This window comes from Tachyglossus aculeatus, chromosome 2, assembly GCF_015852505.1.
Source record: "Tachyglossus aculeatus isolate mTacAcu1 chromosome 2, mTacAcu1.pri, whole genome shotgun sequence".
NCBI classification, from domain to species: Eukaryota; Metazoa; Chordata; class Mammalia; order Monotremata; family Tachyglossidae; genus Tachyglossus; species Tachyglossus aculeatus.
The window spans coordinates 88610204-88632206 of record NC_052067.1 but is presented as its reverse complement, the minus strand read 5'-3'; the positions used below and the strand labels follow the sequence as shown (position 1 = coordinate 88632206).

General features: G+C 41.9%; 1 protein-coding gene across 1 annotated transcript in view; it reads left to right on the top strand.

Annotated features, from left to right (window-relative positions):
* LAMA2 (laminin subunit alpha 2) overlaps positions 1-22003 on the top strand; it is a 633073-nt gene that overhangs the window by 130821 nt on the left and 480249 nt on the right. Inside the window, exons 2-3 of the mRNA XM_038760171.1 lie at positions 9534-9704; positions 16610-16722. Coding sequence (XP_038616099.1) covers positions 9534-9704; positions 16610-16722 — 284 coding nt within the window. The remainder of the gene's footprint in view (positions 1-9533; positions 9705-16609; positions 16723-22003) is intronic.

Here is a 22003-nt window from a genome sequence, read left to right as displayed (position 1 = left end):
GCTACAAATACTGTCAAGTCTTACTTTGAAGTAAGCCCAGCAATTTTGCTGTGAAACAGTTATTTCCAGAGAGAAGAGTCATCTTCTGTCAGTTGGGGTTGCTCCAAAACCTGCAAGAGCTCGGTGAAATCACAAAACATCCTTTCACATTGTATGAAACAGTTGGGAGGCGGCACTACAATCAGCTCCCTTCCGATATTCCATCCATGTCGCCGAGTAAATAATTCTTTTTAATGGCAACTTTAATACAGGTCAAAAGAAATGTGGACATTTTAAGTCTTTTCCCATATAAAAGAGTGGGTATCACTCAGCAAAATGATAATATTAGAGGATTGAGGTGAGGCATTTCTAGAGAAAATATATAGGATTGGTTGTGAGAAAGGAAGGTCTGGAAGGGTATGGGATGTGTGCATGTGAGCATCTTTAGAAAATGAACCCTGATTTTAGCTAAGGATGGAGCAGGTAACTATTCTAATGGCACTTACGCTATGAAAGAAAAAGCTTTTGAAATCACACAGTTATCAAAAAGTACTGTATTTCCCTTTAATGTATCAATTATCAAGGCCCATTTTTGGCTCTTGACCTCACTTACTTTGCACTGATGCACATCCTTGTAACATAACCTATGAGCACCTTCTGGATGAAATAAAAAAAAATGGTCTTGATCAGTGTTCCTTGCATTTGGAAATTAAAAATACAGCCATAACCTTGATACAGCTAGGTTGTTCCTTGATAAGCAGTGTGGCTTAGTGGAAAGAGCCAGAGCTTTGGAGTCAGAGGTCAGGGGTTCAAATCCCGGCTCCGCCAGTTGTCAGCTGTGTGATTTTGGGCAAGTCACTTCACTTCTCTGTGCCTGTTACCTCATCTGGAAAATGGGGATTAAGATTGTGAGCCCCCCGTGGGACAACCTGATCACCTTGTAACCTCCCCAGCACATAGAACAGTGCTTTGCACGTAGTAAGTGCTTAATAAATGCCATCATCATCATCATCATCATGTATTAAGAAACACTGTATTGTGGGGTACATTTCCCATAGGTTAACATGTTAGAAATTAGGATCCATTCCAGGGCCTCTAGAAAAATATGAAATGCCTTCACACGCTATATACCATAGTGGTAAATCTGTGATATTTATTGAGCACTTAGAGCATGCAGAGCACTCTCCTAAGTACTTGGAGGTGGGGGGTACAATGCAAGAGAGTGCATAGACACGTTTCCTGCCCACAGTGAGCCTACAGCCTAGAGGGGAGGGCAGACATTAAAATAAATTAAAGCTATGTACAGTAGTGTTTGGGGTCTGAGGATGAAGTGAATATCAAGTGTTTTAAAGGTAGAGATCCAACTGCATAGGAAATCTGGCCTACCTTGTCCACCTCAAGTTCATTCTTGTGTGCTTTAATTCTGCCCTCTCCTCTGCCTGGAAAAAATTATTTCTCCATCCTTAATGACACCCATGCCCATTTCCCTCATCAGTTGTTCCAGATGCTTAATTACCTCCTCAATCCCCCATCTCCTGCCCTCCCTTCTCTTTCCCCAATGTCCTGGCTACCTTCTTCATTGAGAAAATCGAAACTATCAGGTGTGATTTCCTTAAAATCTCCCCTGCTCCTCTCCAGTACCTACCTCCTCCTGCACCTTCTTCAACTTTCCCATCTTTCCCAGTAGTATCTCAAGAGGAGCTCTCCTGCCTTCTCTCAAAATCCAGCCCCTCCACTTGCGCATCCAAACTATCCCTTCGCACCTTCTCAAAGACTTGCCCCTTCCCATTTTCCCTCCCTGACTTCCATATTCCACTCTTTGCTTTCCAAAGGCTTTTTCCCCACTGCTTTCAAGCATGCTCTTTTCTCCCCTATCCTATCCACAGTGCTTGTTTACATATCTGTAATTTATATTGATGTCTGTCCCCTCCTCTAGACTGCGAGATCACTGCGGATAGGGAATGTGTCTACCAACACTGTTATAAATGGTCCAGGGGTTGGTAGTGAGATAGACAAGACCAAGATGCAATGAATAGGTTGGCTTTAGAGGAGTGAAGTGTGTGGGCTGGGTTATAGTAGGATATCAGTGAGTAAAGGTAATAATAATAATGATGATGGCATTTGTTAAGCTCTTACTGTGTTCGAAGCACTGTTCTAAGTGCTGGGGAGGATACAAGGTGATCATGTTGTCCCACGTGGGGCTCACAGGCTTAACCCCCATTTTACAGATGAGGTAACTGAGTCTCAGAGAAGTTAAGTGACTTGCCCAAGGTCACACAGCAGACGTGGGGGAGCTGGGATTAGAACTCATGACCTCTGACTCCCAAACCCATGCTCCTTCCACTGAGCCATGCTGCTTCTCAGTCACTCATAATAACAATAATAATAATAATGATAATAATGACATTTATTAAGAGCTTACTATGTGCAAAGCAATGTTCTAAGCACTGGGGTGGTTACAAGGTGATCAGGTTGCCCCACAGGGGGCTCACAGTCTTCATCCCCATTTTACAGATGAGATAACTGAGTCTCAGAGAAGCTAAGTGACTTGCCCAAAGTCACACAGCTGACCAGTGGTGGAGCTGGGATTTGAACCCATGACCGCTGACTCCAAAGTCCGTGTTCTTTCCACTTAGCCACGCTGCTTCTCATATTTACTGAGTGCTTACTGTGTGCAGAGCATTGTACTGAGCACTTGGGAGAGTACAATACAACAATAAACAGACACATTCTCTGACCACTATGAGCTTACAGTCTAGAGGGGGATACAGCATAGAGGGGGGAAAGTAGGAGGGGAATATCTGATTAAGTGCTTTAAAGTTGATGGTAAGCAGTTCCTGTCTGATGAGGAGGTAGGTGCGACCACCAAAGTCCTGGTTACTTTGGGTTCAGGAGGGTTATGTATGCTTGTGGATTTTTTTAAAAAATGATATGTGTTAAGCAGTTACTATGTGCCAGGCATTGTACTATGGGCTGGAGTGAATTCACCCTAATCCGGTTGGACACAGTCCATATCCCACATGGGGCTCACAATCTTGATTCCCATTTTACAGATGAGGTAACTGAGGCCCAGAGAAGTTAAGGGACTTGCTCCAGGTCCCACAGCAGACAAGTGGCAGAGCCGGGATTAGAACCGAGGTCCTAATGATTCCCAGGCCTGTGCTATATCCCCTAGGCCATGCTGTTTTTCTGGAAAAGCCACCTCTCCCCTGTACTTACAGAGTTTATGAGACATCTCAGAGGTGGGAATGGGAGGTGCATTTCCAGTGGAAGGCACTGTAATTTTGGAAGCTATTCTAGATTTAGCTTGGAACAGTGGAGATTGCACCAGTGGCAAAACTGTAGCTCTTAGTACAGTGCTCTGCCCACAGTAAGTGCACAATAAATACGATTGAATGAATGAATGGAAGAGAATAATCCACTCTCCTTTGTTTCTCTGGAGGGTATGCGATTTGTCCCTGAATCCCCTGGGATGAACTCAGTTCGTTGCACTTTTAGGTACACTTTCATTTGCCTGCTTGAAGATTTCAGTTTGAATGCGAAAAGCTAAGTGCAAAACAAGTTTGAGCTAAAAACAAAAGTGGGAATGAATCAGAAACTCTTTCAACTAAGAAATATGAGACCTATCCCTCATTTGCTTCTTAAAGCAGCCTTTTTCTGATAAGCACCAGAGGCAGCAGCAGGTATCTGATTTTTTTCCCTCCTTTTGGTACTAGTCCAAATTCTTTAAATTTAAATGCAGTTCTTTCGAGGAGGATAAACATATTTTGTAAGCCCCTTCAGAGAGGAAAGTAAGCTGTTTGGTTATACAAAAAGGAGGCCAAACAAGTCATTTAAAACACTGTCATCTTTGGGACCCATGAAGGGCAGAACTTAGTAACAGCACATAACAAAACTTTAAGGCCAGGAGACATGAACTGGACAATACTAAATACCCTCTCAGCTTTGTTTGCTTCTGAACAAATGAGTTTAGCATCATTTTTTTCCGGACTGCAAACCTTATTGTGTCTGGACAGTTATTACTTCAAATTGGACTTATTTTCCAGTTCTATAAAACTCTTCATCTGCATCGTGGATCGAGTGTATTAAGTTACTTCCTGTGGTTCACAGCTGGAAACTATTCTTTTTCAGCAACATTTTGTTTTGTCCCAGTTTTTTTTAATATACCCACTGTGTTCCCACACAGTGGCACAGTTTAGTTTTACAACAGACAAGTATTTCTTTATCTTCCAGTGATGTCTTAGAACATTTTAAAATGACATGTTCTCTTTTGTCTTCATGATGCCGATTTGGTGGCAAACAATCCTGCTTACTTCCCTGAGCATTTCAAAGTACCCTATGGACTAGGAAAACCAGTATGAAATGTGAGAGATTCTCAGACAGTTTTCTCTTTGTCTCTGAAGAGGTGAGGGGGTCTTAGAGTAAACTAGCAAGGGAAATTTTGGTGCCTGAGCTGCATGTTACAAAAAGGGTGCTGATCGTTGTGAGAAAATTTCAAAATAAAAAAAGGTACATTTCTGCAAGACTTCATTGCAAACAGTTTGGGTGGTTATAATCAATGTGCAGAATCCAAACACAGCAGAAGGTACATGTTGCCTTTGTTGTGTGCCCTTCTGAAAGGGCTTTCTGCCATCTGCTGAATCAATAGTGATATCTATGGACTGGTCTGACTAACACTGTTAGTCAGCTATAGAACCATTATATGAGGAAATTGGGGAAAGAAAAATCGATTTCAAGTGTCAAAGTAGCTTTCGTATGAGGACTAATGAGACAAAAATGAAAATCTAGAGGACAGGATTGGGTAAGGACAGCAGTGCTTCGCAAAGTTTTAAGTGAGGTGGGAAGTTTGTTAATGGGGCTAAAACATTAATGAAATTGACAATATATTTTGTGAGTGCTCTTCATGACACATGCTTAAATGCTCTATTCTTTTTTTGAATTAGTGAAATATTAAAATTATTACATTTTGAGTTGAAAATTGTGAAGACTTCTAACAAATATGGTGAATCATATTTTGATTAGAAGAAGTGAGCCCAATATGTTTTGGGACCCAGTCTGCCTAATAGGTTTTAGTTAGAACAAACCACTATGGGGTTCATTATTAGTTCATTCTTCTGAATAATTTTGGAAAGGCACAACATGTTCATGGAAGGTTTTGAGGAGGAGGAGGAGGACGAGGACCAGGAGAGGACATTGTCAGTGAAGCCAAGATTAGATAATTCCAGGAGAAGGGGGTGGTTCACACTATTGAAGGCAGCTCAAAAGTTGAAGAGGGTTAGGGTTACAGTTACCTCATCTATAAAATGGGGATTAAGACTGAGACCTTTGGATGACAACCTGATTACCTTGTATCTACCCCAGCACTTAGAACAGTACTTGGCACATAGTAAGCACTTAATACCATAATTATTCATTCACTCATCAATCACATTTATTGAGCACTTACTGTGTGCCAAGCACTGTACTAAGCATTTGAAAAGTACAATTCAGCAACGGAGAGACAATCCCTGCCCACAGTGGGCTAGCAGTCTAGAATGGGGGAGACAGACTTCACAGTGTGGCTTAGTGGAAAGAGCATGGGCTTGAGAGTCAGAGGTCATGGGTTCTAATTCTGGCTCCTCCACTTGTCAGCTGTGTGAATTTGGGCAAGTCATTTAATTTCTCTCTGCCTCAGTTACCTCATCTGTAAAATGGGATTAAGACTTTGAGCCCCACGTGGGACAACCTAATTAACTTGTATCTACCCCAGTGCTTAGAACAGTGCTTGGTACATAGTAAACACATAACAGCTTTCATTATTATTATTATTATTATTATTGTTAATAATAATAATAATAATTGACAGACATCAATTATTATTATTATTACTGATTCAGTACAAGCACATACTACAGTGCTATTGATTGTACATTGTTATTTATTTTGATTACTCTGGAAATATTTTTAGGTAGAGTGCTTGGCATGTAGTAAGTGCTTAATGATTAATGCATAATTTTTTATGGTGTCGGTCTCCCCCATTAGAGTGTGAGCTCTTTGTGGGCCAGAAATGTATCACATTTTTTGTGTTGTGCTTTGTACAGTGCAATGCACTCAGTGTTCAGTAAATGATATCTGTTCTTCATCACCTTTGAAAAATAAATAAGTCTAAGGTGAACAACTGTTTTTAACTGTGGACCACTTAGAATATTTGTCAAGTGGCTGTAAGTCAATCGGTAGTGAAAATCAGAGTCAGGGGAAATAGTTTAAGCTCCTGAAATGCAGTCACTTCCAGCCAGTGTGGCTGCTTCCTGACTCTGAGCCCATAGTGAATATAATCAGTAAGGCACACATTTAGTGTTCTTGGGGTCGTGCAATGCTGTGAACCATATCCAGCTCCTGAGCCAGATTAAATCATGCAGTGTGTGAAATATGACCTGCACTTCATATGTTACCCACTCCTGGCTTAGAGTGTAGAACAAGGGATGTCAATTTGCTGCAAGAAATGATTTTCTGTTGGTGAAAACTATTAAATTTTTCAATGAATTGCAAATATAGGTCTTTCTTTAAGGGATCAGTTGAAGGGCAACTTGCTTGGAGGCAGAGGGATGGATTGAATGGTGTTCCAGATTCTCATCCAATCTCCTAAAATAAACAGTAGTCTGAAGTAATCCAAATTACCTCTTGCAGAGATGAAACAAATTTATTCCATAAAAGTCTGTGAATTGGGCTGGTCAAAGATGCATAAATGATCCGATTCAAATTTCATTGACAGTCTATCACCACCGTTCCCAGTTTCCTATCCAAATAGAACACACTTTCCAATTATATAGTCTTTTTGTTTTAGAAGAGTTTCTGATGTTGACCTATGTCAAAGGTCATTTAAAACTGAACCCACGGAGACCACCTATGAACCTCTTGCTGAGTGACTTCTTCAAATAGCTCCCATAGATTAGTGAAACTGGATTTCACAACCTGTGTTATATGTCCTTATACAGGTTGCATTTAAGTGCCAGTATTTTCCATATAACTGAGAGACTCATCAGCATATAGCCACCAGGATTTCTGTTGGATCACATTTTTTAGAGGACTGTTTAATTGGTGATCTGCCACTCTGGTTTGGTGGCCACTTGCAATAGTAGAGTAGGGGCTGAAGAAATGCATCCACATTATGTTACTCAATCTTCTGTGCTCTCCTCTTGCTCTAAGCTTGGGAACCAGTAAGTCAATGACAGTGATAGGACTGCTTCTTATTTAAACTCAACATAAATTGCTTTTGAGAATGTCTGATAGTACCTCTGTAATGGAATAACAAATGACTCTTTAATTTCCATATATGTTGATAATTCAGAAGAGTGAAAATGACCTTATAATCCATACATATTATCATTAAGGATATTTTTCTTACACACACATGCACACACATACACAAAACCTGTAGACATACAACAATATCACCTTCTTTAATGTTAAAGAAAACCTCTTTTCTGTTTCCATGTACTTTCCTTCTCATTGTCTTTAGCTTTTCTGACACCAGGTTGCAATGTGATTAATTTTGATACTAAACAATGCAGAGTAAGTGGTTAGAGCAAAGTTATCACTGTCTTTTATGCTATTAACGTTATATGAACTCAGAGGCATAAAAGAATGAGTCTGTAAATCAATGTAGTAACTCTATAGTTGTTCACAATTTGCCTTATTGGAAAAAAAAAACAATCTTAACCAAGTAGCTGTATTTTAGATAACAATAAATGCCACTGGCAGTTTTGAATAAAAATATAGCCCATTCTCACTCAGGAATTTTAAAACAAAATAAATTTGTAATACTGCACAACAGCATTCCGTACATTCAATAAAATCCCAGATATTGATGAACTGTAGAAATTGAGCAAGGTAGTTACTAATTGGGATCCTCATTCTAGCAGTATACATTTCATGGTTTTTTAAACAAGTAAGAGTCACTATCTTGGTGTCAGAGAAGAACCAGTATATTACCAGTGTAAATTAATTCAAATTGCAAGGATAGGCTGAAAAGGAGAGATAATGACCAACCAATGGAGGAAGTTCAAGGATGTGCTAGATATTCTAGGAAACAGGTAGATTTAGATTAGAATAACAATAATGATAACAATTGTGGTATTTGTTAATTTACAGTGTGCCAGGCACTGTACTAAGGACTGGGATAGATACTAGATAATTATGTTTCTAGACTGTGAGCCCACTGCACACAGTAAGCACTCAATAAATACGATTGAATGAATGAATGTTGGTCACAGTCCTTGTCCCACATAGGACACACAGTCTTAATCCCCATTTCACAGATGAGATAACTGAGGTGCAGAGAAATGAAGTGACTTGTCCAAGGTCACGCAGCCAACAAGTGGCAGAGCTGGGATTAGAACCCAGGATCTCTGACTCTCAGGCCTGTGCTCTATATACTAGGCCACACTGCTTCCCAAATGAGAAACTCCAACAGGGCAGGAATTGGGTTAAGGGTATTTACTGTGGTAAAGTTACTTGGACCTGTATTCAAGCACTGTGCATGTATCTTTAATACTTACCATGAATATAGTTCATTTTTCCCAGAGTGATTTCCATTTTCATCCTCTCTGCACCCTTTTTCAGGGGATAGTTGTTGAGGCTGTTTCATAACAGATTTCCCTACATGAAACAATCACTGTTTAATTTTTCTGGATTGAAATCCCAGTATCAATGCTCTGCATACATATTTTGTAGGCACTGTTTATACCAGCTGAATTTGATTTAACACATTCTGTGGGAAAGGAGTTGTATGGCTATCTATAAAATGTGTCCTCATACATTGTTTTCCTGCATTGACTCCCTGAATAATTAATTACTAGATTTTAAGATCTTCAGAAATAGAGATCACATCTTTTGCATATTTTATATGTTCTGCAAACACTTAGCCCAGTGCTCTGCACACAGAAAGTGGATATTGTTGATTCTCATTCTGGATGTGTTTTCTCAGGACCATTTTGGATCATTTTAGGACCATTTTGGATCATTTTAGGGCAGAGGGGAATTAAAATACCCCAAAAAGCTGTGATAGTGAAGAATTGCTCATATGAATTCATGCAATAGTCAAGGAGAATAACGTAAAATCACCAGAAACATATAGCTATAGATATATTTGAATAGCATCCAAATTGAAAATCACAGAAGATACTGGATGAAATTTGAAAGCATTTCTTGGGACTCTTTCATTGGAAGAGTAGGTAAAATTCCTTCCACAGGGAGCTTACAATTTAGTGATGGAGACTGGACAGCATAAATAATTTGCAAATAGTTGGTAGAGTAGAAAGAAACAATGTTACAGCTGCTCTAAGCAGAATAATAGAAGGATAAATAGACAAACATGGGAGTTCATGTCAATTAAAAATATGAAAAAGTACTTGGGTAACCACCCAGGAGAACTCTTTTCTATTGGTCAAAGTCTTAGGAGCATGTACTGTTGATTACTTGATTTTTGGAAAAATATATTGGTTGGAAATGCTAATTACAAGAATGTAAACCCCTTTGTTTCAGCCCTAATGGTACTCTTCATGTGTTATTCATAGGTTTATTTCCCGCCGTGCTGAATCTTGCCACTAATGCCATCATCACCACCAACGCTACATGTGGAGAACGGAACTCTGAAATGTACTGCAAGCTGGTCGAGCATGTCCCTGGGCAGCCTGTGAGAAATCCACAGTGTCGTATCTGCAATCAGAACAGCAGCATTCCGTACCGTAGGTATCATCATCATCAATCGTATTTATTGAGCGCTTACTATGTGCAGAACACTGTACTAAGCACTTGGGAAGTACAAATTGGTAACATATAGAGACAATCCCTACCCAACAGTGGGCTCACAGTCTAAAAGGGGGAGACAGAGAACAAAACCAAACATACTAACAAAAAAAAAATAAAATAAATAGAATAGATATGTACAAATAAAATAAATAAATAAATAGAGTAATAAATATGTACAAACATATATACATATATACAGGTGCTGTGGGGAAGGGAAGGAGGTAAATGTGGGGGATGGAGAGGGGGACGAGGGGGAGAGGAAGGAAGGGGCTCAGTCTGGGAAGGCCTCCTGGAGGAGGTGAGCTCTCAGCAGGACCTTGAAGGGAGGAAGAGAGGTAGCTTGGCGGATGGGCAGAGGGAGGGCATTCCAGGCCCGGGGGATGACGTGGGCCGGGGGTCGATGGCGGGACAGGCGAGAGTGAGGTACGGTGAGATCAGCGGCAGAGGAGCGGAGGGTGCGGGCTGGGCTGGAGAAGGAGAGAAGGGAGGTGAGGTAGGAGGGGGCGAGGTGATGGAGAGCCTTGAAGCCCAGGGTGAGGAGTTTCTGCCTGATGCGCAGATTGATTGGTAGCCACTGGAGATTTTTGAGGAGGGGAGTAATATGCCCAGAGCGTTTCTGGACAAAGATAATCTGGGCAGCAGCATGAAGTATGGATTGAAGTGGAGAGAGACACGAGGATGGGAGATCACAGAGAAGGCTGATGCAGTAGTCCAGACGGGATAGGATGAGAGCTTGAATGAGCAGGGTAGCGGTTGGGATGGAGAGGAAAGGGCGGATCTTGGCAATGTTGTGGAGCTGAGACCGGCAGGTTTTGGTCACGGCTTGGATGTGAGGGGTAAATGAGAGAGCGGAGTCGAGGATGACACCAAGGTTGCGGGCTCGTGAGACGGGAAGGATGGTAGTGTCGTCAACAGAGATGGGAAAGTCAGGGAGAGGGCAAGGTTTGGGAGGGAAGACAAGGAGTTCAGTCTTCGACATATTGAGCTTTAGGTGGCGGGCAGACATCCAAATGGAGATGTCCTGAAGGCAGGAGGAGATGCGAGCCTGGAGAGAGGGGGAGAGAGCAGGGGCAGAGATGTAGATCTGGGTGTCATCAGCGTAGAGATGATAGTTGAAGCCGTGGGAGCGAATGAGGTCACCAAGGGAGTGTGTGTAGATCGAGAACAGAAGGGGACCAAGCACTGAACCTTGGGGAACCCCCACAGTAAGAGGATGGGAGGGGGAGGAGGAGCCTGCAAAAGAGACTGAGAAAGAACGAGCGGAGAGGTAAGAGGAGAACCAGGAGAGGACGGAGTCTGTGAATGAAGCCAAGGTCAGATAGCGTGTTGAGAAGAAGGGGGTGGTCCACAGGTATCTTCTATCACTTCAAAATGGATCTGCAGACTTGTTGCTCATTGCCTCTGCATGTTGTTTCCTCATTCTTGGGGAGAGTGGGAAAGAGAAGAAGGAGGCCAGGGCCTGGGCAGTGGGAGCACTGTGGAGCAGTGCTAGAGTATCATGGGTGGAAGATGGGTTAGTTGAGAGAGGACTGAGCCCAAGGTGGTAGAATCCCATAGCAGATGTATGAGCAGATAGGCTGTGTGTGTGTGTGTGTGTGTGTGTGTGTTTGTGTTTGTGTGTTGGTGGGGGGTGGGGAGGTAAATTAAGGCAATGTTTAGTACCTCTTTGTCCTTTCTGGAGTACATGAGGACTCCTTCCTATGTATGAGTGCACCCTTTCCTTATCTGCTAAATTAAAATACAGGGATGCACACAGTGCATGAAAGAGGGAGAACCTGCCTTAGTTGATATGTAAGACATCAAATTTGGCTCCAGTCTATCTCAGGAGCCAATCTATCATTCAGTCGTATTTACTGAGTGCTTACTGGGTATGGGGCACTGTGCTAAGTGTGTGGGAGAGTAATAATAATAATAATTATGTCATTTGTTATATGCTTACTACGTGCCAAGCACTGTTCTAAGCCCTGGAGGAGTAGATACAAGGTTAATCAGATTGGACACAGTCCCTGTCCCACAGGAGGCTCACACTCTTCATCCCCATTTTACAGATGAGGTAACAGGTACAGAAAATTTAAGTTACTTGCCCAAGGTCACGCAGCAGACAAGTGGTGGAGCCGGGATTAAAAACCACGACCCCTGACTCCCAAGCCCGTGCTCTTGCCACCAGGCCATGGTGCTTCCCATTAGGTAGGACAATATAAATACACTTTTGGGAGTGGAAAATATTCTCTGTTGTTTTAACAAGCTATAACCGGGATTCGGGAAATGGAATCTTTTCTACAAGCAACTATTTTGTGTTTCAAAATGTCCCTTTGGCAGTATGAACTTAAACACACATTTTGGAAAAAAAAGAAAAGTGCTCTTTAATCAAAGTTTTATGTGATATATCCAGACATTCAGGAGTCCCTTAGGAGGGTAAGACTCTGGAAGGCCTCCCCTTAATTACCATACAAAGAATCAGTCCCATATTCTGTGCCTGTTAATCATGTGTTCATCCAAATTAAAAACTGTCGGTATGAAAGTTTCACTTCATCACCTGAACCCCCTGTCAGCCATCAAGTGAGGTTAGCCATTGATTGGACTATTTTGTTCTATTCCTACTGAGGATGTTAAACTTTTCCTCCCCTCTTAAATGAGAGAAGCATGCCAGCAATTAATCAGTATTTCCAAATTAATTATGATTAAACTTTCATAATGGGATTATGGATAATTGTTGATTCATCTCCCATTCCTCCTCTTGGTGACTAATCCTCATATCAATTGGAGCTGAGGTGGTTGATATCAAAATTTCCAATTAATTTCTATCACAATTAACTCAGAGCTTTGAGTTGGCTTTTCAAATTATTTATGTATTTATTTTTGGCTAGCAAATTAAAAACCAGTAGCTGTAAAGAAGAGCCAGGACTGTTATATGTGAGGATGTTCAGGGAATGATGTAGACTCTGAAATTTATTTTGTTCCAGGACCAATGCCAATTATATTTTTTTATACCACCAATTCCTAAATATGTCAATTTTAACTTCCTCATGGGCCACCAAAGATATTTATTTGATATTCAGGTATGCTTCTGGCATTTGCTGTTTTAAGGGCTTGACACCTTTCCCAGCTCTGTTATGCAACACAAACTAACTGTGCCATCAAATAGATTCATCAGTTCTGGTTTTCATTAACAAGACAAGCTATCTTGTCTTGATGGACTATTACTGTGATGAAACAAGGTACAAAAAAGTCTTACCAAGCTTCTTGGGTGATTCAAATAACATCCAAAATGAAAAAGTGGATACATTTCTAGGTAATGCTTTAGTTCCATAGAAACCAAAGAAACATAAATAGTTCAAAGATATAACCTTTTGTCCTTTAAACATTCTTGGTGCCAGGAAATCCAATGGTAAAGGAACCTCAATACCTTAAAACTCAATTTTATGATGAAGAAATTCCCAAATTGTGTAAATTGCAAATCCAATAATAATGAAAACCTGGTTTTTAATAAAATGTGTCCTTTGGGGAATACTTAGACTGTACTAACCAAGGGCCCTTCTGTAATATGTTCAGAGATTTGAAATAGGCACTTGCGCTCTTACAGAAAAATGGCATATTCTCTCACTAGACTGAGTCTGCACGGTGAAGAAAGATACATTCTATTCTGAAAAATCTATGGAGATTTTTCTCTTTCTTTCCCTTGGTTTGTGTAGAATTAGCCATCAGACTCTTTTCCCAGGTAACCAGAATAGGTCTTCCCAAGGTATTTATGTGCTGTTACTGCAGTTGGTTTAAAATTTCAGCTACTGGCTCTGTCAGAATGGGAAGCTGTCCTAATCAATTTCCTCTCAGAGCTGAGTTTGGATAACAATTCATAAAAAAGCCAAATAAATAAGAACATTGTTGTCAGTTTGGGGTTCTGTTTATATATTCATTTTCTCCCCCAGACTCTTTGGCTTTTCAATGACAATTACACTGGGAAGTTAGATGGCTCGCTAGAGAAGCACTGTAGCCTAGTGGAAAGATTAATGGCCTGGGAGTCAGAGGATCTGGGTTTTAATACCAGCTCTGTCAATTGCTCTGCCAGTTGTTTGCTGTGTGACCTTGGGCAAGTCACTTAACTTCTCTGTGCCTCAGCCTCCTCAACTGCAAATGGGGATTCAATACCTGTTCTCCCTCCTACTTAAGACTGTGAGCCCTCACGTGGGACAGGAACTGAGTCTGACCTAATTAACTTGTACCTACCCCCAAGCTGCTTAAAACCGTGCTTGATGTGTAGTATGTGCCTAACAAGTATCCTCAAAGAAACAATCTCTAATAAGATATTTCCACGCTTAGTGGTGTGTATTTCCTCTGAAAATATTGATTCGTTCATTCATTCAATCACATTTATTGAGCACTTATTAAGTGCAGAGCACTGTACTAAGAGCTTGGAAAGTACAATTCACCAATAGAGACAATCCCTGTCCACAGTGGGCTCACAGTCCAGAAAGGGGGAAGACAGACATCAAAATAAGTAAACAGGCATCAATATAAATAAATAGAATTATAGATATGTACTCATCAAAACATGTAAACAGGCATTAATATAAATAAATGGAATTATAGATATGTACATATATACACAATTGCTGTGGGGCGGGAGGGAGGGTAGAGCAAAGGGAGTGAGTCAGGGTGATGTGGGGAAGAGGGGGAGCTGAGGAAAAGGGGATTTTAGTCTGGGAAGGCCTCCTGGAGGAGGTTCTATAGGGCTTTGAATGGGGGAAGTGTGATTGGCAGATTTGAGGAGGGAGGGCATTCCTGGCTAGGGATAGAGAGTAGGCCAGGGGCCGATGGTGGGACAAGTGAGTGGGGCAGGTGAAAACAGACAAAGTGAGAAGTTTAGCATCAGGGGAGTGGAGCGTGTGGACTGGGATGTAGAAGGAGAGAAGAGAGGTGACATGGGAGGGGGCAAGGTGGTGGTGAGCTTTGAAGCCAATGGTGAGGAGTTTTGGCTTGATACGGAGGTTGATACACAATTACTGGAGATTTTTGAGGAGTGGGATGACATGTCCAGAATGTTTCTGTAGAAAGATAATCTAGGAAGCAAGTGAAGTATAGACTGAAGTGGGGAGGGACAGGAGGTTGGAAGATCAGAAAGGATGCTAATGCAGTAATCCAGTTGGGATAGGATAAGTGATTGTACTAACGGGGTAGTGGTTTGGATGGAGAGGAAAGGGCAGATCTTGGTGATGTTGTGAATGTGAGACTGGCAGGTTTTGGTGATGGATTGGATACGTGAGGTGAATGAAAGAGTGGAGTAAAGGATGACACCAAGTTTGCGGGCTTGTGAGAAGGATGATAGTGCCGTCCTCAGTGGCAGGAAATACAGGGCGAGGACAGGGTTTGGGAGGGAAGATAAGGAGCTCAGTCTTGGACATGTTGAGTTTTAGGTGGTGGGAGGATATCCAGGTGGAGATGTCCTGAAGGCAGAAGGAGATGCGTGCCTGGAGGGAGGGAGAGAGAACAGGGGAGGAGATATAGATTGGAGTACCATCCACATAGACATGATAGTTGAAGCCTTAGGAGTGAGTGAGTTCACCAAGGGGGTGAGTATAGATGGAGAACAGAAGGGGACCAACAACTGACTCTTGAGGAACCCCTCCAGTAAGGGATAGGAGGGGGAGGAGAAGCCCTTAAAGGAAAACTGAGAATGAATGGCCAGAGAGATAATCGGAGAGTCAGGAGAAGACCGAGACAGTGAAGCCAAGGTCAGGTAACGTATTGAGGAGAAGGGGATGATCGACCGTGTCAGAAGCAACTGAGAGATCAAGAAGGATTAGGATAGAGTAGGAGCTGTCGGATTTGACAAGAAGGAGGTCACTGGTGACCTTTGAGAGGGCGGTTTCAGTGGAGTGGAGGGAATGGAAGCCAGATTGGAAGGGGACCAGGAGAGAGTTGGAGAATCGAGGCAGTGAGTGTAGATGACTTGCTCTAGGAGTCTGGAAAGGAAGGATAGGAGGGAGATGGGGTGATAACTGGAGGGGGCTGTGGGGTCAAAGGAGGGTGATCAGCATCTGAAGCAGTGGTGGGGCATGAATGGGCTTGGGCTTTTTCACTTTAAAGATGGAGTTCTGAATAAGAACAGACAGTTCTCTTAAAGAAAAGTGTGTTCTCATGTTAAAGGAAAAATAACTATGCAGTACTTGGCATGCATAGGTTAAATGGTTTCTTTTTTTAATGGTATGTGGTAAGTTCTTTGTGTCAGGCACTGTACTAAGCATTGGGGTAGATGAAAGTTAGGTTGGACACAGTCCATGTCCCTCATGAGGCTCACAGTCTTAATCTCCATTTTATAGATGAGGTACCTGAGGCGTGGAGAAGTTAAGTGACTTGCCTGATGTTATGCAGCTGACAAATGGTGGAGCTGGGATTAGAACCCAGGTCCATGTTCTATCCACTAGGTGTGCTGCTTCTCAAGACTGTTTCTTGTAGCACTTCATCATTCTCATTCCAGACAAAAGCATGTAGTGAGTCCATAATCCTACATTTGTGTTATATACAAAACACATCACGAAGACAGGGGTTACCATAGAACTAATTGTATTAGCTTTCTGCCTTCCACACAATGATATAATTTTTAAAACTTTTCTCTTTTAGTGAATTTTGAAGCATCTCAAGCAACGCTTTCACTTTGTGTTTACAGCTTTTCATTTCTGTACAAACTGATGGGTTTTATTGTGCAATTCTCAACTGGGATGATTTTTGAAATCTATTTAAAAAACAAAGACTAAAAGACAGACACAGTTCTAATGAAATTAAAGCAACCATCCACTTACTGATTATTTTTCTTCTTTCTCCCACGCTACCAAACGTGTAATAGAGAGGCATCCGATAACGAATGCAATTGATGGCAAAAACACTTGGTGGCAGAGTCCCAGCATTAAGAATGGGATTGAATATCATTATGTGACCATCACCTTGGATCTGCGGCAGGTACAGTCCATTCATCTGTTGCTTTTTTCTTTTTTTGATGCAGCTTCTGTTCTGAAATGCATATCTTTCTTTCTGTTTATCTTTCACTAACTTATTTTCATTAGTCCTTTGGAGAACATAACTCCATTTATCACCCTGAGCTGTTTTCACCCAGGCGGTGAGCCTGATGGAACCAGTTTGTGTTTGGGAGTTGAAATTCCCAGGATCTGGTCTCAACTTTGTTACTGGTGTGCACTGTGACTTTACATGTCACTTAAGTTCTCTGGATCTCTCTTACCTCATCTGTAAACTGGGGATAATATATTTCTGCTCCCTTATGGGGAGGTTTTGAGGACAAAATGAGATTGCTGATAGGAAAGAACTGTTGCAAAATGAAAACATTACAGAGGATCGAAAAAGTGTTACTCATACAGCAAAGACTATTAGCATCTAAAGCAAATATTTTGAAGCCCAAGATGAATGACTCCGTAGGGGTATATCCTATTAGGAATCTGTTGTGGTTTGACTCATTAGAATGCAAAGATGGAAATTGTGATCCAAAAAGTACTCTGCACATTAGTATAAATGTGTTGTCACCATTTACAGCTTCAAAATAGGATTCAAAATGCCTGCTCTGCTGCAGATTGGTGCAGCAGCATGGCTCAGTGGAAAGAGCATGGGCTTTGGAGTCAGAGGTCACGGGTTCAAATCCCAGCTCTACGAATTGTCAGCTGTGTGACTTAGGGCAACTCACCTGACTTCTCTGTGCCTCAGTTACCTCATCTGTAAAATGAGGATGAAGACTGTGAGCCCCTCGTGGGACAACCTGATCACCTTGTAACCTCCCCAGCGCTTAGAACAGTGCTTTGCACATAGTAAGCACTTAGTAAATGCCATTATTATTATTATTTAGAGGCTTTTGGGAGGTTTTCAAAAATCTCCAGTGGTTGCCTATCAACCTTCATATGAAACAGAAACTCACTATTGGCTTCAGAGCTCTCCATCACCTCAACCCCTCCTACATCACCTCCCTTCTCTCCTCCTACAGCCCAGCCCGCACACTCTGCTCCTTTGCCACTAACCTCCTCACTGTGCCTCAGCCTCTTCTGTCCCGCCATCGACCCCGGCCCATGTCCTGCCTCTGGCCTGGAATGCCCACCCTCCACACATCTGCCAAACTAGCTCTCTTCCTCCCTTCAAAGCCCTACTGAGAGCTTACCTCCTCCAGGAGGCCTTCCCAGCCGCTGCCGCTGGCCTACTGTGACCTTAGCCACTTAACTTTTCTGGGCTTCAGTGCCCCTATCTGTAAAGTGAGGATTAAATGCCTGTTCTTCCTCCCACTTACAATGTGAGCCCCATGTGTGACCTGATAATCTTGTATCTGCTCCAGTGCTTAGTACACTGCTTGACACATAGTAAGTGCTGAAATACCAAAGTTATTTTCTGTCTTCTCGGATTGTGTCTGTCCCATTTGGTTCAACACTGAGCAGTTGTCTGAGTATCCTGAAGTTCACCATTTTCCTTGCCTGTTCCTGAAGGCAGAATGTTGATCTGAATGACGACTCCTGTCTCTTCCACCTTGGAAATTCTATGAATCTATAATTTACTAAAATCCGGAAAGCCAACATGAACTTTGAATTAGATTTCTAATTATTATTGGCTTATTTAGGGAGCTCAGCATAGGGTCAGTGTATTCAGAGTCTGCTTTGCCCAGTTGCCATTTCCCTCATTGGAGTGTGCCCTCACTGTGGGCAGAAAATATGTTTTGTGCTTTTGTTATACTTTGCCAGGTGCTCAGTAGAGTCCATTGCAATTAGTGCAAACCATTTTCCACACCACAACCCCTGAACCAGTCTGAAACATTTAGGGCTAATTATAGGTATGGGTGATTTAGGATACATCAGTGTGAAAGGCAGGAAGGTATGATCACTAAGTGTGTTCAACATACTGAAGAAATAGCCCAAATTGGGTGCTCTATATCAATCAATCAATCAATCGTATTTATTGAGCGCTTACTATGTGCAGAGCACTGTACTAAGCGCTTGGGAAGTACAAATTGGCATCACATAGAGACAGTCCCTACCCAACAGTGGGCTCACAGTCTAAAAGGGGGAGACAGAGAACTGAACCAAACATACCAACAAAATAAAATAAGTAGGATAGAAATGTACAAGTAAAATAAATAAATAAATAAATAAATAGAGTAATAAATATGTACAACCATATATACATATATACAGGTGCTGTGGGGAAGGGAAGGAGGTAAGACGGGGGGATGGAGAGGGGGACGAGGGGGGAGAGGAAAGAAGGGGCTCAGTCTGGGAAGGCCTCCTGGGGGAGGTGAGCTCTCAGCAGGGCCTTGAAGGGAGGAAGAGAGCTAGCTTGGCGGATGGGCAGAGGGAGGGCATTCCAGGCCCGGGGGATGACGTGGGCCGGGGGTCGATGGCGGGACAGGCGAGAGCGAGGTACAGTGAGGAGATTAGTGGTGGAGGAGCGGAGGGTGCGGGCTGGGCAGTAGAAGGAGAGAAGGGAGGTGAGGTAGGAGGGGGCGAGGTGATGGAGAGCCTTGAAGCCCAGGGTGAGGAGTTTCTGCTTGATGCGCAGATTGATCGGTCGCCATTGGAGGTTTTTGAGGAGGGGAGTAATATGTCCAGAGCGTTTCTGGACAAAGATAATCCGGGCAGCAGCATGAAGTATGGATTGAAGTGGAGAGAGATACGAGGATGGGAGATCAGAGAAAAGGCTAGTGCAGTAGTCCAGACGGGATAGGATGAGAGCTTGAATTAGCAGGGTAGCGGTTTGGATGGAGAGGAAAGGGCGGATCTTGGCAATGTTGCGGAGCTGAGACTGGCAGGTTTTGGTGACGGCTTGGATGTGAGGGGTGAATGAGAGAGCGGAGTCGAGGATGACACCATTTCTCATTATATTTCTCATTATATATTATATTTCTCTTCAATCAGTCAGCTGTACTTATTGAGCACTTACTGTGTGCAGACTAATAATAATAATAATAGCGTTTATTAAGTGCTTAATGTACTTAATGGGTGCAGAGCACTTGGAGAATACAAATATAATAGCCTTGGTAAACATGTTCCCTCCCCACAAGGAGCAGACAGCATCTACAAATATTTAAAATGTAAATTACTTTTTAAGTGTTTTATGTTTGTAGAGGCCAGGGTTTGTTTAATGCCAGGATGATTTCATTGAAAAACAGAAAAGGATTAGTCTTGTCACCTTTCTGCAAATGGTCTTTACCATCATGAATAAAGAGCAGAGAATTCGGATTAATAGTGAGATTTTTGCAAGTAAAGTTCCTATTCCTCAGCTTCAGTCAGTAAATGGCCATACAGAATATAAAAAGTATATTTAGCTTTTATAATTGCTTCAGTCATTCATCACATATTGGTAAATAAATAAAAGGTAAACATGTCCCCTTGGCACATTTTTGGGTTTTTTTGTGGCAATTTTAGCTGAAGGTGTTATGAATATATGCCTCCCTCCCATTTACTGAGAGTGGGTTTAAAATAAGGGAAAATCCCTTTCTCAAATGTGCCTAATGTTGCTCAGTGAAATATTGTTCAGGGAGAGGTGAACGAGGAGACAGGGTAGGAATGAGGAGGGCTGACATCAATTGCATCCTTATAAGAATTCTGCAAGGGCCATTTTTTCACCCTCTGTTATCTTTCCTGGCTACTTTCCTCCTTTCTTTCCTTATCCTCCTTCATATGCTACTTTCCTCTTTTCTTTCCTTATTATCCTCCTTCATACCATTCCTATTTTTCTCTATCTCACTCCTCCTCCTTTTCACCTTACTTTTATCATTTAGTTCCTCCCTCACATTGTTTTCATCACTCTCTTTAGCCCTCGAGTCTCTTCAGGAGCAAGTGATACACACAATTCCTCTCCACTAAATCTCTTCTTGACTCATTACAATCGGGTTTTCATCCCCTTTATCCCAATGAGACAGCACTCTCCAAAGAAACCAAGAATCAAGCAGGATGACATAGTGGCAAGAGCACGGGCTTGGAATCAGAGGTCATGGGTTCTAATTCCAGCTCTGCTTCTTGTTGGCTGTGTGACCTTGGGCAAGTCACTTAACTTCTCTGTGTCTCTGTTACCTCATCGGTAAAATGGGGATGAAGACTGTGAGCCTCACGTGGGACAGCCTGATTACCTTGTATCTACTCCAGTGCTTAGAACAGTGCTTGGCACACAGTAAGCACTTATCAAATGCCAATATTATTATTATCACTTTATTCTAATCCTCCTTGACCTTCTGTCTGACTCTATCCATTCCCTTTCCTCAAAATATTATCAGATCTTGTTTCTTTCCAACAAGCTACTCATCTGGTTCTCATTATACGTCTCTGATCACTTCATAATTTTATTCACTAGTTTCTCTTCCACTTTCATCCTATAAGTGTGCTTGTCTCACAAGCATGGATAAGTTACTTGGCTCCTTTGTTAATTTCCTAATCTGAAAAAAAAATTGGGATGGAATATCTATTCTCTCTCCTCTATGGGACTATAAGCCCCATGTAGTACAAGGATTGTGTCTGATCTTTTAAATTTTTTTTTTTTTTTGGGTATTGGTTAAACATTGGCTGTATGTATCAAACACTGTTCTACATTCTGGAGAGGTGCACGTTTTAATTGGGTCAGATGCGGTCCCTGTCCCATAAGGGGCTCACAGTCCAAGTAGAAGGGAGAATAGTTATTTAATCCCCATTTTACACTTGAAAAAACTGAGGTGCAGAGAAGTTGTGACTTGCCCAAGGTCACACAACAAGCAATTGGCATGGCCTGGGTTAGAAACCAGGTCCTCTGACTCTGATTGCATTGTGTCTACCTCAGCATGTAGTAAGTGCTTCAAAAATATTATTATTATTATCATCATTATCATCATCATTATTTCATGTCCCTCTACTCCTTCAAAATCCCCAGTGGCTGTCAAAATCATTGACTTCAAGATGCTCCACCAGCTTTTTCCATCTTTCATTTCAGCTTTTTTTCCCCCTGCTACCCTGCAGCTCACATTCTTCAGTCCTCCTAATCTCACCTTCTCCCGCATATCTTGGGCTCTCTCACTTCCATCCCCTTGTTCTTATTTTTTGCCCAGCCAGGAACTACTTCCCTCCCCATTGTCAAAGCAGAACTACTTTTCCTCCACAAAGTCTTTCCCCAGTTAATCCTCCACATCCCAAATCAACCCAGCTGCCAACCTAACACTTGGAAGGAATTTTTTATGATATTTGTTAAGTGCTTATGATGTGCCAGGCATGTACTAAAATAGAAGATAATC